General features: G+C 53.1%; 2 protein-coding genes across 4 annotated transcripts in view; one reads left to right on the top strand and one right to left on the bottom strand.

Annotated features, from left to right (window-relative positions):
- The first annotated feature begins 589 nt into the window (after positions 1-589).
- On the top strand, positions 590-4,987 carry LOC138098599 (methanethiol oxidase-like). 2 transcript variants are annotated; one of them, XM_068995242.1, is made up of 10 exons: positions 590-645; positions 1,407-1,595; positions 1,794-1,914; positions 2,027-2,209; positions 2,745-2,926; positions 3,139-3,217; positions 3,499-3,620; positions 3,716-3,808; positions 4,180-4,298; positions 4,736-4,987. In XM_068995242.1, the coding sequence occupies exons 2-10, from the start codon at positions 1,425-1,427 to the stop codon at positions 4,896-4,898; spliced, it is 1,233 nt and encodes a 410-aa protein (XP_068851343.1). In that variant the 5' UTR covers positions 590-645; positions 1,407-1,424; the 3' UTR covers positions 4,899-4,987. The 2 variants fall into 2 exon arrangements, with proteins under 2 accessions (XP_068851343.1, XP_068851342.1); XM_068995241.1 differs by lacking the exon at positions 590-645 and having other exon boundaries at positions 1,186-1,595.
- A 942-nt stretch (positions 4,988-5,929) lies between these two features.
- LOC138098417 (methanethiol oxidase-like) overlaps positions 5,930-15,109 on the bottom strand; it is a 10,005-nt gene continuing 825 nt past the window's right edge. The window contains exons 1-12 of one of the 2 annotated variants that reach the window (XM_068994977.1): positions 14,073-14,154; positions 12,750-12,806; positions 12,504-12,616; positions 11,964-12,149; positions 10,817-10,937; positions 9,707-9,889; positions 8,683-8,861; positions 7,952-8,030; positions 7,438-7,559; positions 7,227-7,319; positions 6,494-6,612; positions 5,930-6,300 (exon numbers count right to left, since the gene is read on the bottom strand). In XM_068994977.1, coding sequence (XP_068851078.1) covers positions 6,138-6,300; positions 6,494-6,612; positions 7,227-7,319; positions 7,438-7,559; positions 7,952-8,030; positions 8,683-8,861; positions 9,707-9,889; positions 10,817-10,937; positions 11,964-12,149; positions 12,504-12,616; positions 12,750-12,806; positions 14,073-14,076 — 1,419 coding nt within the window. In that variant the 5' untranslated portion in view covers positions 14,077-14,154 and the 3' untranslated portion in view covers positions 5,930-6,137. Of the gene's footprint in view, positions 6,301-6,493; positions 6,613-7,226; positions 7,320-7,437; positions 7,560-7,951; positions 8,031-8,682; positions 8,862-9,706; positions 9,890-10,816; positions 10,938-11,963; positions 12,150-12,503; positions 12,617-12,749; positions 12,807-14,072; positions 14,155-15,109 lie in introns of those variants that run through there. The other variant, XM_068994976.1, reaches the window with a different exon arrangement.

Here is a 15,109-nt window from a genome sequence, read left to right as displayed (position 1 = left end):
GGGCTCGGCTCCGGGCTGTCCCCGGGGTCCCCTCCTGGAGCCGGGAGGTGCCAGCACCGCCCCGAGCGCTCCCGGTGGGTCCCGGGGAGGGCTGGGGCGGCCCCGGTGCGCGGGGCGGGAGGGACCCTCTGCGCCGGGAGCCCGGAGCCGCGGCCCAGGGCCGGGCTCACGGTGTCCCCTCCTCTCCCCAGACAGATGCAGAGCTCCGTGCTACGAGTACCCCTCGTGCCCCGACGTGCTGAAAGGCGAGTGCTGGGAATGGGGCTGGGACGGGGCTGGCATGGGGGAATTTGGGCTCTTTGGGATCCCCCGAGCTCGGTGTTCGTGCTGAGCCCCTTCCCCAGCGGGAGAACTCCGGGAGGTTCCCCCCGGCTGTTCCCGGGGCAGGAGCGGCCCCGGAGCTGGACGGGGCAGCGGGAGGAGCTCGCAGCATCCTGGAAATCATTTCGGGCGTTTCTGAGAGTTGCCCGGAGCTTCTCCTGCCCTTGCTGGGGGTTCCCGGCGCGGTTTGAGCCCGCTTTTGTGTCCCCAGCCCCGAGGGAGGAGGTCGCCTACGTGACCTGCACCTACAGGTCCACCTGCATCGACCAACCCGATTTCCTGGCCACCGTGGACCTGAACCCCCGCTCCCCCCACTACGGCCAGGTACCAGCTGCCTCCTGCTGGGCTTCCTGGGGGGAGGGATCGCTGCGGGGGCTCTGCTTCCCGAGGCCTCCGGGGCCGGCCTTCGGACTCTTTCTTCCTGGGAAAACCCGCTTGTCCCGCGTCCCCTCCGCTCCTGCCCGGCCCCTTCTGGGCTCGGGGCAGCTTTGTGTCCCCCCAGCCTGGGCTGGCTCTTGTCCCCCGTCCCGGCCCTGTCCCGTTCGGAGCCACCTGGGGAAGTTCTGGGAGTTTTGCCGTCAGGGGGCCGCTCCTTGCTGCTGCCCCGCTGGCTCTGCAGCGCTCAGGGATTTTTCCTGCCGGCAGTCCTCCCCTTCCGTGCGCCATTCCCGCTCTCCCCCTGCCAGATCGTGCTTGGATCACCCCCAGCTCCCTGTGCTGCCTCCGACTCCCTTCCCAAGTCCCAGCACATTCAAAAATCCCCCTTGGAATCAAAGGCTCTCGGAAGGCAAAAGAGGCTTTGGAGCATTTTAAACGCGCTTTAAGCTCCATCCTCGGCAGGACTCGGCAGAGCAAAGCCCCAGCCCGGCCCAGAGGACGAACAGCAGCTCTGCACAGCCACAATTCCCCGAATTTCGGTGGGAATGCTGAGCAATCCCGGCGGGCAGCTGCACGTCCCTCATTCCCCGCGAGCAGAATTCTCCTGGCCGGGCGCTCCCGGCCGTTCGCAGCCCCTGTGCAGGGACGCCCCGAGCCCGGGGCCGCTCCCGGCGGGGCATTCCCCAATTTCCCCCGGCTGTGCCCAGGTGATCCACCGGCTGCCCATGCCCAACCTCAAGGACGAGCTGCACTGCGCGGGGTGGGGCCCCGCCTGCGGCTGCTTCGAGAGCGGCGCCGCGGCCAAAAGGACCAAGCTGGTGCTGCCCTGCCTCATCTCCTCCCGCATCTACGTGGTGGATGTGGGCTCCCAGTGCCGGGCGCCCCGGATCTGCAAGGTACGGCCGGGGGCAGCCCCGGGGGGCACGGGGAGGGATGGAGAGAGGGATGGAGGGAGGAGAGGAAGGGCCTCTGCCAGGGAGTGGCCAGAGGCTGGGCTGGACCATCCTGGGGGTCTTTCCCGGCCCCAAAGGATTCTGTGATGCCGGCAAAGGCGCCGAGCAGGCGGAGGCTGAACTTTGTGCTGATTTTTGCAGATGATCGAGCCCGTGGATGTGTTCTGGAAGTGCAACAAGGGCTACCTGGCTGTCACGCACCCCCTGCCCAACGGGGACATCCTGATCGCCAACATGGGCGACCCCGCTGGCAACGCCAAAGGTGAATTCTCCTGCCAGAATTCCCATTTCCCTGCCAGAATTCCCATCTCGGGAGTCCCGACGGAAACGCGGGAGCCCGGCTTTGTCACCGCCGCGTCCCTCGTGTGCCCCAGGTGGCTTCGTGGTGCTGGACGGAGAGACCTTTGAGCTGAAGGGGAACTGGGAGAACGAGTGCGAGGTTCCCCCGAGCGGCTACGACTTCTGGTACCAGCCCCGGCACAACGTCCTGGTCAGCTCGGCCGGGGTGGTGCCCAAAGTGGCCGGGCGCGGCTTCAACCCCGATGACTTCAAGAAAGGTGGGGACACGCGGGTGGCACCAATGCCAGCGCCGAGCCAGGGGCTGCCGGGGGCCGGTGCCCCCACAGAGGCCGATTTGTGCCCCCGGCGCCTTCGCCGGGCTCGGGCTGAGGGTGGGCAGGGGCTGCACCGGGGGCGGGCTGGTCCCGGCTGCTCCCAAATCCTGCATTTCCCTGTCTGCTCCCCAAATCCTGCATTTCCCAGACTGCTCTCCAAACCCTGCATTTCCCTGTCTGCTCCCAAATCCTGCATTTCCCTGTCTGCTCCCCAAACCCTGCATTTCCCTGTCTGCTCCCCAAATCCTGCATTTCCCTGTCTGCTCCCAAACCTTGCATTTCCCTGTCTGCTCCCCAAATCCTGCATTTCCCGGCTGCTCCCCGAATCCTGCATTTCCCTGTCTGCTGCCCAAATCCCGCCCTTTCCCAGTTTCTCCTCCCAAATCCCGTCCTTTCCCTGCCGATCCCCACCAGGAGCCCTCCGGGGAGGGATCCCTGGCCCTGCTCGCCCCCGACCCTTTCCCCCCGTGTCCCGCAGGGGTCTTCGGGCGCCGCCTGAACGTGTGGAACTTGTCCTGCCGCAGCCTCACGCAGTGCTTCGACCTGGGCGAGGATTCTCTGCCCCTGAACGTGCGCTTCCTGCACAACCCCGACGCCGCCGAGGGCTACGTGGGCTGTGCCCTGAGCGGGGTCGTCTTTCGCTTCTACAAATCCTGCGAGGCGAGTGCCGGGAGCGGCCCCGGGGCTGCCGGGGGGACCCGGCCGGGCCGGAGCGCGGGGAGGAGCGCGGGGAGGGGCGGGGAGAGGGAGGGTCCGGAGCCAGAGCCTGGGCGGGCCGGGATGAGCCCGGTGTGCCCCGCATCGGGATCGGGATCCCCGCAGCGGGATCGGGGGCACCGGGGGCTCAGCCGCGGCTCTGTGTCCCTGTGCAGAGAGACAACTGGGCAGTGGAGGAGGTGATCCGCATCCCGCCCAAGGACGTGTCGGGCTGGATCATGCCCAAGATGCCAGGTCCGTGTGCCCCCGGGGGTGGCATTCCTGTTCCCTCCGCGAGGTCTGCAGCCGGGCAAAGCCTGGCTGACCCCAAGGTCTGGGTGACTGTAAATCATGGCTGACCCCAAAATCTGCCTGATCCCAAAGTCTGAGTGAGCCCAAAGTCTGAGTGAGCCCAAAGTCCGAGTGAGCCCAAGTCCTGCTTTAGCCCGAGTCCTGCTTTACCCCAAAGCCCAATCCTTGAGCCCAACCCCTCGTGCCCTCCCCCGGCGCTGCCCTGAGCCCGTGTGTGCCCGCAGCCTTCATCGCCGACCTCATCATCAGCCCGGACGATCGGTTCCTGTTCGTCAGCAATTGGCTGCACGGGGACATCCGCCAGTACGAGCTGAGCAGGAACTGCAAGCCCCGGCTGGTGGGGCAGGTGAGCGGCAGCCCCTGGCCCGGGGGGCCGAGCGGGGCGCGGGGCCAGCGGGGCCGGGCCCGGGGAACGCTCGTGTCCCACCGCGTCCCTTGCAGGTGTTCGTGGGGGGCAGCATCCTGCGAGGGGGCCCCGTGACCGTGTGCAGGGACGAGGAGCTCAAGTGCCAGCCCGAGCCGCTGGTGGTCAAGGTGAGCGCCTGGCAGGGCTGGCAGCGCCCGCGCCTCAGCCTGCGCTCAGCTGCTCTGAGCGGAGCCGATTGCATCGGAGATGTTCCTGATCCGCTCCTGCTCTCAGCAGTCCCTGAGCTGCTCCTGCTCTTGCTCTGACCTGCTCCTGCTCGGATTTGACCTCAGTCCCGCTCTGACCTGCTCTGACCTGCTCCTGCTCCGCTCCTGCTCTCATTTAGTCCTGCTCCGCTCCTTCCTGCTCTTCTCTTGCTCCTGCTCTGCTCCTTCTCCTGCTTTCCCCCTTCCCTTCCCCTGCTGGGATCCAGTCCCAGTGCCCCCAGTGCCCCCAGTGCCCCCAGTGCCCCCAGTGACCCCAGTCCGTGTGTGCCCAGTGCAAGCGCGTGTACGGCGGCCCCAGCAAGATGCAGCTGAGCCTGGACGGGAAGCGGCTCTACGTGACCAACTCCTTCTACAGCACCTGGGACCGGCAGTTCTACCCCAGCATGGTCAAGTAAGGAATTCCCGGCTGGAAAAGGCTCCCCCCTTTTTCCCGGGGGCGCTGCGGGAATGGGAGGGGCGGGGGGCGGGCAAGGGGCCGGGACCCGCCCGGGGCTCTCCCGGAGCCGCTCCCGGCGGAGCCCCCGGGCGGGTCGGGACTGAGCAGAGCCAGGGATGAGCCCGGCCCGAGGGGATCCAGTCCTGCCACATCCCGTCCTCATCATCCAGAGGGAATTCGGGAGCAAAACTGAGCCCGAGCCCGTCCTGGCCCATCCTGCCCAGGGATTCGCTCACTCCCGGAGGGAATTCGGGAGCCAAAGCCGGCCCCGCTGCCGTCCCCTTCTCCCGGGGCTGGCAAATCCTCTCCCGGGCTCCGCAGCGGCTCCGGGCGGGCTCCGTGGCGCAGCCCGGGGCTCGCTGTCGCCACGAGCCCCCGCTGTCCCCACGCAGGGAGGGCTCGGTGATGCTGCAGCTCGACGTGGACACGGACAAGGGCGGCCTGGCCGTGAACAAGAACTTCCTGGTGGATTTCGGGAAGGAGCCGCACGGGCCGTGCCTGGCGCACGAGATTCGCTTCCCCGGCGGCGATTCCAAGTCCGAGATCCTGCCCTAGGGATCCCGGGAAGCGCCCGCTGTCCCCTCCCCCTGCGGTGCTGCGCTTGGGGTCCCGGCGGGTGATGGGTGTGGGGTCCCCTCGGCTGATTCCGGGCTTTGGGGTCCCCTCGGGTGTTGGCTTTGGGGTCCCCGTTCCCGCTGGAATCTCGATCCCGCTCCTGGCAAAGCAGCGCCGGGACCCGCGGCTGTCCCTGGGATGTCCCCGCCATGTCCCCGGGCTCTTCCCGGGATCCGGAACTTCGGCAGCCTCGGGAGCAGCGAGGGAAGCGCCCGGCCCGGCTCGGTCCCTGTCCCGGGACATTCCCGGGACATTCCCTGGAGCGCTCCCGGCTCCCATCCTGTGCCCGGCCCGGCTCGGTCCCTGTCTCTGTCCCGGGACATTCCCTGGAGCGCTCCCGGCGCTTTCCCGGCAATCCCGAGCCCTTTCCCGACGCTGCTCGGCCCCGGCCCTGCTTTAGCCCGGAATAAATAAAGTTGTTCCCCGCATCAGCCGCAGCTTCCCGAGTCTCATTCCCAACTCATCCGGGGGAGACAAATCCCGCCAGGGGCTGAGGGTGGGAGCGGGGCTGGGAAAATCCTCGGGATGGGGCACGGGGTGTGCAGGGATTGCTGGAAGTTTCTGGGAGAAATTCCCTTTGCTGGTTCTTCGCCAGTTTTTCTTCGCCTGGTTTTCTTCCAGGTGTGGATTTTATCCCAATTTTACCCCTATTTTACCCCTATTTTTATTTCCATTTTATCTCTATTTTATCCATGTTTTATCCCCATTTTATGTCTACTTTATCCCTATTTTTTCTCTATTTTTTCCTATTGTTTCTCTGTTTTATCCCTATTCTATCCCCATTTCCCTAATTTCCCTATTTTATCTCTATACAGCAAAAAAGATGGGAAAAAGTTTGGGAAATGACATCAGATACCTTATCCAACGGAAAACTCGCAGTTTTAGTGGAAATACAACCAAAAAAGTTGGAAAATGATATTTTTTAGAATCAAAAAAATGCCAAAAATTCCCAAAAGCCTATAAAAATGGGATTTCAGCTGCTGGAAGGAGAATTTTATTTGGGGTTTTGATCTTTGAGCAGTGCAGAAGGAGACGAGTTTTAAGAGAAGCTGCTCCAGAATCAGAATTTTGGGAGCGGATGAAGCTCCAGGCATCCCAAAATCCCCGGGAAAAGGGAAGTGGAGGGAAAAGAAGGGGGGGAAAGGGTAAAAAATGGGATAAATCCCAGGTTTTCTGGGATCAGAGCCAGATGTCGGAGGTGCAGTCTCCCCCTGGGTAGCGCATCTCGTGCGCCAGGACGGGACCCCCCGGCTCCTTCCCGAAATCCACCAGGAATTTGGGATTCACTGCCAGTCCCCCCTTCTCCGTGTCCACGTCCAGCTGCAGCAGCACAGAGCCATCCCTGGGAACGGATGGGAAAAGGGTTGGGAATGGGTTTGGGAAAAGAGGGAATGGGAAAAGGGTTTGGGGCCAGTAAAAGACTTTGCTGATGCTAATAAAAATAAACTACTAATCCATTACTAATCCATTACTGACCAATAAATAATCAATTCCTAATCAATAAATAATCAATAAGTAATCAATAACTGCCTGACCTGATGAGCTCGGGGTAGAACTGCCGGTCCCAGGCGCTGAACAGGGACGTGCTCACGTAGAGCCTCCTCCCGTCCAGGCTCAGCTGCAGCATCTGCGGCCCCCCGGGAATCTTCTTTCCCTAAAATTTTGGGAAAAGATTCCAAAATCCCGGATTCCGGAGCGGCAAATCCGGAAATGGAGGAAATGGATTTTTTTTGGGGGGGGGGAATTTTTGCCTCAGAATGGGAGGCCTGAAGTCGTTGGAGATGAGTCAGGAAAAAAAGGATGAAGGATTTGGAATTTTCCGGAATTTTTTACAGGATTGTGGGATTAAGGTTGGAAAAGCCCTATGGGAATCATCAAATCCAAGTGTTTTCCCCAATTTTTGGCAGGAATTCCCTTTCCTGCTTCTTTTTTTCGCCTCCCCGCCTCCCCATGTGCCACATCCAGAGATTCTCCAAGGAATTCCAGGGGTGGAAATTCCAACATTTCCTTGCCCTGGGGGTGTCCAAGAGATTTTTTTATCCCCATCCCAAAATTTTCCATGGAAAAAACCATCAGTTAATGGTTGAACTGGGAGATCCGGGAGCTTTTTCCCAACTTTAATAATTCCACAGTTTCTCTCCAGGGGAAAATTCAGATTTTAGGGATTAATCCATCCCTAAGGAAGGAAAATCCAGGCAGGAACAACCTCGGCCGGGGTTTTTGACATCAGAAATCTCCGAAATGAGGGAAGAATTTGGGAAAACTCACCTGGATCACGCAAGGCTCCGGCTGATCCTGCAATTCCCGATCTTCCAGCACGGTCACCGCTCCCCCTTTGGAGATGCTGCCTCCCAGAAAAACCTGGAAAACGATCAAATTCCATGGGAAAACCCAAAATGAATCCAAATTCAATCGTTAAAAAAAGGAGGGAATGAGCTTGGAATTGGATTTTTGGGAGTGTTTTCCTGTTTTTCCTCACCTGCCCCACCAGTCTGGGATTTTTGGGATCGGAGATGTCGTACTGCCGGACATCCCCGTGGATCCAGTTGCTGAAGTACAGGAATCTGTCGTCCAGGGAGATCAGGATGTCCGTGATCAGACCTTCCCGGGGGAATTCCAGAGGGAAATCAGGGAATGGGAGGGACCAGAGATGCCCCAAACCCCGAAATTCCCACTTGGAAGCATCAAAAAAAGGGGTTGGAAAAGTTGGGAGAAACAAAATTGACCTTGGGATCATTCCAGGGTTCTCCAGCATTCCCAGGATTCCTGAGCACATCCAGCCCCACATTCCAAGGATTTTCCTGGAAAATCCCACCTCAAGCACGGAGCAGATCCCCCTCCCACCGCGGGGCTCCTTTGCTCATCCCAGAATTCTCCCTTAAAAAACCACAAAAATTGGGAATTTTTTGCCATTTAAGGATCAAATTTGGCCAAAATCTGCTCTGGATCCATGAGAAAATTCCCAAATTTTCCCCAAACTCGCTCTCACTGACCTGGCATGTCCGGGAGGAGCCATCCTTGGACTTTCTTGCTGGGCACCTCAATCACCTTCTCCGCTGCCCAGTTCCCTTCCTGAGGGAGGGAAAACACTGAATTGTTATCCCAAAATTCCCCAAATTCCCAAAATCCATGGAATATCTGCAGCTGGGAGGGATGATCCAAGCCCAGCTCCCGACCCTGGATTTGTTAAGCTCAGGGAAGCTGAGCCGGGATTGGCAAGAGAAAATCCAACAAATCCAAGGAATTCCGTTCCCTTCGGGTCTTCCTGGAGCTTCCAAAGCCTCCAGGTGACACTGGGGACATTCCCGGTGGGATATCCAGGGAGGAATTCTCCCCTGGGAGGGCAGGGAGCTGCTGGGAGAGGTGATTCCATGGATTTCCGATCTCTGGAGCAGCCTGGGATAGTGGGAATGTCCCTGGGATTGGAATTTTAGGGGTCTTGAAGGACTTTTTCCATCCCAAACCATTCCAGGACTCCCTGGGCTGGATTTTAGGGATAAATTCTGGATCCTGGCCCAGGTTATTCCATGGATTCCCCATCCCTGGGAGTGTCCAGGATCCCCCTGGAAGAGTGGGAATGTCCCTGGGATGTCTCCTGGACGGTTTTTCCTTCCCACAATCCCACAGTGATCAAACCTCGGAGAACTCCACAAAACCCCAGGAAAATTCCATGGAAAATCCCCAATTCCCGGCTCCATTTCATCCCGAATTCCCAGGAATTCACCGGGGTTTTGTAGAAGCGCTGGATCTCCCCGCTCAGGGCGCATCCCACGAATCCCTGGGAAGCGCTGGGGTCGTGCAGGAAGCGGATTTCCAGCGGGATGGAGCCTTTTCCCAGATCGATCTCCTGCAGCAGCGAGCGGCTGCTCCAGTCCCACACGTTGATGTGGCGCCCGTAGTGCCCTGGGGAGGGATATTCCCAAAATCCGGGCATTTTCACAGGGAGTTAAAGGTTGGGTTGGGCTTTGGGGGGGAATTAGGGTTAAAACACAGGATTTTTTTCCCCAAAAAATTGAGATTTTTAGGGGTTGCAGCGCTCAAAAATGGAATTTTTTGGGAGTTTCCACGCTCAGAAATTCAGTTTTTCCAGGAGTTTCCACTCTCAAAAAAGGAATTTTTTGGGAGTTTCCACGCTCAGAAATTCAGTTTTTCCAGGAGTTTCCACTCTCAAAAATGGAATTTTTTGGGAGTTTCCACGCTCAGAAATTCAGTTTTTCCAGGAGTTTCCACTCTCAAAAATGGAATTTTTTGGGAGTTTCCACGCTCAGAAATTCAGTTTTTCCAGGAGTTTCCACTCTCAAAAATGGAATTTTTTGGGAGTTTCCACTCACAAGAATGGAATATTTTTTGGAGTTTCTGCTCTTAAAAATCGAATTTTCCAGGAGTTCCCATGCAAAAATGGAATTTTTTAGGAGTTCGAGCTCTCAAAAGGGGAATTTTTCTTGAATTTTCTCTCTCAAAAATGAAAATCCTTTGGAATTTGGACTCTTAAAAAATGAATTTCTCAGGAATTTCCACTCCCAAAAATGGATTTTTTTTCAGGAGTTTCCACTCTCAAAACCTGAATTTTTCGGGAATTCTCGCTCACCGAAACTGAATTTTTGAGGAATTTCCACTCTTAAAAAATGGAATTTTTCAGGTATTTTTGCTCTCAAAAATTCCATTTTTTCCTTGAAATTCCTGCTGTAAAAAAATGGGGGTTTTTTTCAGGGATTTCTGCTTGGAATTTTCTGGGATTTCCCACCAACCTTGCTCCACATCCCTGGGGTGGAATCCCTGTGCCAGGATCCTGGGAACGCCCCACTCGGTGCTCAGCAGGACCTTGTGCCGGGGCTGGTACCAGAAGTCGTAGCCCAGGGCTGGGATTTTCCCTCCTTTTTCCCAATTTCCTTTCACTTCGAAGGTTTCTCCATCCAGGAGGATGAAAGTGCCTGGAAAAAATTCCCCCCAAAAAAAAGGGTTTGGAGATATTTCAAGAGCTTTAAATGAAGCAAATCAATCCTTTATTTTTATTTATTTTTATTTGCTTTCATGCCTTTTCATTTCTTTTTACTTCTTTTTACTTCTTTTTACTTCTTTTTACTTCTTTTTATTTATTTTTTTTTATTTTCCTTATTATTATTAATAATATTTTTTCCCTATAATAATTGAAATTTCCTATAATAATAACTACTGAAATTATTTCCCATAATTTATTAATATAATTATTAATAATTTCCTATAATTCTACATTGTCCTATAATTCCTAAAATATTTCCCATAATTTTTATTATTATTATTAATTTCCTAAAATTTCACTTTTTCCTATAATCCTTAAAATTATTTCCCACAGTTTTATTCTTGGTACTAATAATTTCCTATCATTCCATCTTTTCCTAGAATAATAATCCCTAATAATTTCATGATTACAAATAATAACTCCCAAAAATTCCTTATTTTCCTAGAATAATAATCCCTAAAATTATTTCCCAGAATTTCACGATTACCAATAATAACTCCCAAAAATTCCATCTTTTCCTAGAATAATAATCCCTAAATTATTTCCCAGAATTTCATGATTACCAATAACAACTCCCAAAAATTCCATCTTTTCCTAGAATAATTCCTAAAATTATTTCCTGTTATTATTGTCCTTCCTAGTTTTATACTTCCCTATAATAACAACCCCTCAAATTATTTCCCCATCATTTTTATAACAATGATAATTTACCATGAGATGAATTTACAGCCCCACAAAGAACCGCTGGAACGTGCTAAAAACCAGCAGGGAAATTCCAAATATTCCGCGGATTTTGGGGCCTGTGGATGGAGAGGGAAAAGCCCTGGGGTGTTTTCATGGAATGGGGAAGGATCCCGACCTTTCCCGTTGCCTGCAGGGTCCCCCAGGCAGCTGATGAGGATTTCCCCGGAGCCCAGGCAGTGCGAGGTGTGCGGGAAAGCCGCGTTCCCCTGCCGGGACAACTCCTCAGCTTCCACCACCTGGAAGTGGGAAAAAGGGGGGGAAAAGTCCTGGAAATCAGGGCTGGAAAATGCGGGTTTATGGCCAGGAGCTGTGGGAGCAGCCAGAGGGGTCCTGTGGTAGTGGGAGGGAGGGTTGGGGAATGTTCGCAGGGAAAAGGGGAAAAAAAGGGGGGAAAAAAGGAGAAAAAAAGGACAAAAAGGGATAAAACAGGGTGGAAGGGGGAAAAAGGGGGGAAAATCAGGGAAAAATACAGAAAAATCAGGGAGAAAAAAGGGGGAAAAGGGGGAAAAAATAAGAAAATGGAAAAATCAGGGAAAGAAAAGGAAAAAAGGGGGAAAAAGGGTGGGGAAAAAAGGAAAAAATCAGGAAGAAAGGGAGAAAGAGGGAAAAGGGGGAAGAAAGGGGGAAGAAAGGGGGAAGAAAGGGGGAAGAAAGGGGGAAGAAAGGGGGAAGAAAGGGGGAAGAAAGGGGGAAGAAAGGGGGAAGAAAGGGGGAAGAAAGGGGGAAGAAAGGGGGAAGAAAGGGGGAAGAAAGGGGGAAGAAAGGGGGAAGAAAGGGGGAAGAAAGGGGGAAGAAAGGGGGAAGAAAGGGGGAAGAAAGGGGGAAGAAAGGGGGAAGAAAGGGGGAAGAAAGGGGGAAGAAAGGGGGAAGAAAGGGGGAAGAAAGGGGGAAGAAAGGGGGAAGAAAGGGGGAAGAAAGGGGGAAGAAAGGGGGAAGAAAGGGGGAAGAAAGGGGGAAGAAAGGGGGAAGAAAGGGGGAAGAAAGGGGGAAGAAATGGGGAAAAGGGCAGGGAAAAATACAGAAAAATCAGGGAGAAAAAAGGGAAAAAAGGGGGGGAAAGGGTGAAAAAAGAAGAAAATGGAAAAATCAGGGGAAGAAAAGGAAAAAAGGGGGGAAAAGGGCAGGGAAAAAAGGAAAAATCAGGAAGAAAAGGAGAAAAAGAGGGAAAAGAGGGAAAAGGGGGAAGAAAGGGGGAAAATCAGGGAAAAAGAAGCAGGGAGAAAAGCGGGAAAAAAAGCGGGAAAATTCCAATTGCTGCAAACCTTGTGGAGTTTGGGAGCCCTGGGATCCGACCCCACATCCACGACGTAGATCCTGGAGGAGATGAGGCTGGGAAGCACCAGGAAATTCCGGGCTTTTGTGGGATCTCCGTAGCAGCTGCTGCAGGCGTTCCAGCCCGAATGGTGCAGCTCATCCCCCAGATTCGGCATCGGGAGCCGATGGATCACCTGGAAAAACAGGGATGGGCCTCCAAAATCCCGGATTTTCCCTCAACACTCAGGGTGTCTGTCATTCAGGAAGCTTGGAAGAGCGGGAAAATTACTGGGAATGGTGGGAGAAGAATTGGATGGGGATGGGATTTGTTTGGAGAAGTTGCATGGAATGGATCCCGAATCTTGGAATGGCTCTAATTAATGGGATTCTTAATTAAGGGAAGGGGGAAGGATGCAGATCCACCTGGGAATGGTCTGGGATCCTGGATTTTCCTGGATTCCAGTCCCTGGCTGCTCTGGGGGAGATTTGGGATCCCAGATTCTCCCGGATTTTCCCAGCTTTTCCTGGATTTTCCCGGATTTCCGTACCTGGCAGTAGTGCGGGGAGTTGGGATCCACGTCCACAGTGGCCAGGAAGTCGGGACTGTTGATCCCGGTGTTCCGGTAGATGCAGGGCAGGTACAGGAGCTGCTCCCGGGGCCCTGGGGGCAGAATTCAGGATTCATTATCCCAAAATTCCATGTTTTTATACTTTTTATCTGTTTTCTCTCCCCTCAAATCCCCCCCTAATCCCAATCCCATTCCAGGATTTGGGAATGTTGTCCCAGCACTTGCCTTTCATGGCCTCCAGAGGACTGGGATAGCCTGGCCCACACGCTCCACATTTTCCTGCTGGAAAAGGGAAAAAAGGGGGAAAATTCCATCATTTCCACATCCCAATCCTTCCGAAAGTCCAGCCTCAAAAAATCCTGGGAATTTGGGGGCCTTGGATTTGCTCGTTCCAGGTTTTTAGGTGGTAACGAGGAATAAAACACTGGAGTTTATCCCAGTGTTTAGGCCTTGGATTTGCTCGTTCCAGGGAATAAAACATTGGAATTTACCCCAATTTTTGGGTCCCTGAGTTGTCCCAAAGTGCCAAATTAGGAGGGATAATTTTGGGATGTTAGCAGGGGCTGGAGAAACGGGAATTTCTCTGGAATTCGAGGGTTTAGTATCAAAATATTCCAAATTCCAGGGAGGCAAATCTGGATTTAACTTTGGGAAAAATCCAATTAAAATTCAAGTTAGAACAATTGAGAAGCCACAAAAAACATCCAGGAATTCCAGGAATTTTCTCCCAAAACCCCAAATTCCCAAGGAGATTTAAGGAGTTCACTTTTCAGAGCATTCCAGGACTTCATTCCTTCCATAATTCCCCATTTTTGGAGCTCCCAGGCCCTTCCAGGTGTGTCAATCATTCCCAAAGCTTTTTATCGACTTCCAGGACCTTGGGGCCAAAAATTCCTAAAAAAATTCCACTTGTGAGTGAAAAAATTCCAGGAAGCCCAGGATATTTTTGCTTGGAATATTGGTATTTTTGGCTACACATTCCTGGTGGGTGAAATTCCTCATTTTTGGCTGGGTTTTATCCCAAAAGTTATCATTTTTTTCATCCCAAAATTTATGATTTTCCCTCTGTTTTGAAATCCCTGGGAAATTTCCCAACAATTCCCATGGAAACAGTGTCCCAGTTTTTAGTCCCTCCCACTTTTTCCACGGAGCCAAAAGTGAAAGTTCACGGAAATCCAAGGTTTTAGCCTCAAAACAACAAGGAAAATATCCTGGAAATCAGGGATTTATCCCATAGAAAATAGAAAATATCAGTTAAAAGCTGAGTTCTGAGCCTTAAGGATTTTCCTGAGGGTTTTTCCTGTTCCCAAGCAGCAAGTCCAGGAGTTTTTCCCAGTTTTTAGAAGTTTAGGGATTAAAAAAATCCCAATTAATTCGAGGAAAAATGGATTTTAATGAAGGAATTAAAGCTCCTAATTAAAACCACGGGGTTTGGGGGAATAAAGGAATATTTAAATCCAGGCAAAAGCCGGAATTCCACCCCCCGGGAGCCCAAAGCAGCAGATCCTGGTGGGATCCAGGGATTTCGGGGATTTTGGGATCTCTTACCCATCCTGGATCGAGCTGGGAGTGGAAATTCCGGGAACTCCGGAGGATTTTTGTGGAGAAACCGCCGGGAAAGGGTCCGAAATCCAGGAAAAAGGGGTGGGATTTGGGAGAGGAGGGGCCAAGGGGAGGATCCAGGGCACGGAAAGGACAAAATTCCACCTTAAATGCCCGGGGGAAACTTCCAAAGTCCTTCCACGGCCGAATTCCCGCTGTTCTTTCCCGATTTTCTCCTTTTTAGTCCATATTTTTCCCATTTTTTTCCAGCCTGGAGAGGGAGAGTTTGGAAATGGCAGAAGAGGGAGGAGTTTTGGCTTAAAAACTCGGGATTTTGGGCAAAGTTTCCAGACCTGCCGGGAATTCTCTCCCAAGGATCTCAGCAAATTTAAAATATTTTGTGGCTCTTTTGGACGGAAAAAATCCCAAAAAATTCCTTCTTGAAGAAGATTCTTTTTCCTGGAAAATCAGGATTTCACTCCCAATTCCAGCTGGGATTCTCTACATGGTCCCTAATGAGAATAAATTCATTAATTTATTAATTATTAATTTATTTATTATTGAATTTTTAAGGAATCTGCTTTTTTTCCCCTCCCTCCAGGGAATGTTTATTTTGGCATTTCCGAAACATTCTCACCTTTTACATCCCTGCTGCTTCCATGAACCACTAGGAAAAAACCCATGAATGGGATTTTTCTTTTATTATTAAAGAGATTTAAATGATTATTTATATTTATCTCTCTTTTTTTTTTTTTTCCTATTTTCCCCTCATTTTGGGGTTGTTTTCCCCCATTTTGGTTTATTTTTTCCCCATTTTTGGGCTGCTTTCCCCCAGGTTTTTTTGGCTATTTCCCCCCCCCCCATTTTTGGGGCTATTTCCCCCTCATTTTCGAAGCTGTTTTTCCTCAGTTTTGGGCTGTTTTTCCTCAGTTTTGGGCTAGCTCAAGTGGAAAACTTCTGGCCTCAGGTGGGAAATTTTGGCCAGGGAGCATCTTAGGACCAAACTCCTTCTCACCTGGGGATGTCAGGGAGGGCTGATCCCA

This window comes from Aphelocoma coerulescens, chromosome 25 (assembly GCF_041296385.1).
Source record: "Aphelocoma coerulescens isolate FSJ_1873_10779 chromosome 25, UR_Acoe_1.0, whole genome shotgun sequence".
Lineage (NCBI taxonomy): Eukaryota > Metazoa > Chordata > Aves > Passeriformes > Corvidae > Aphelocoma > Aphelocoma coerulescens.
Note: the sequence above shows the minus strand (reverse complement) of the source record. Positions and strands in the feature narration are given on the sequence as shown.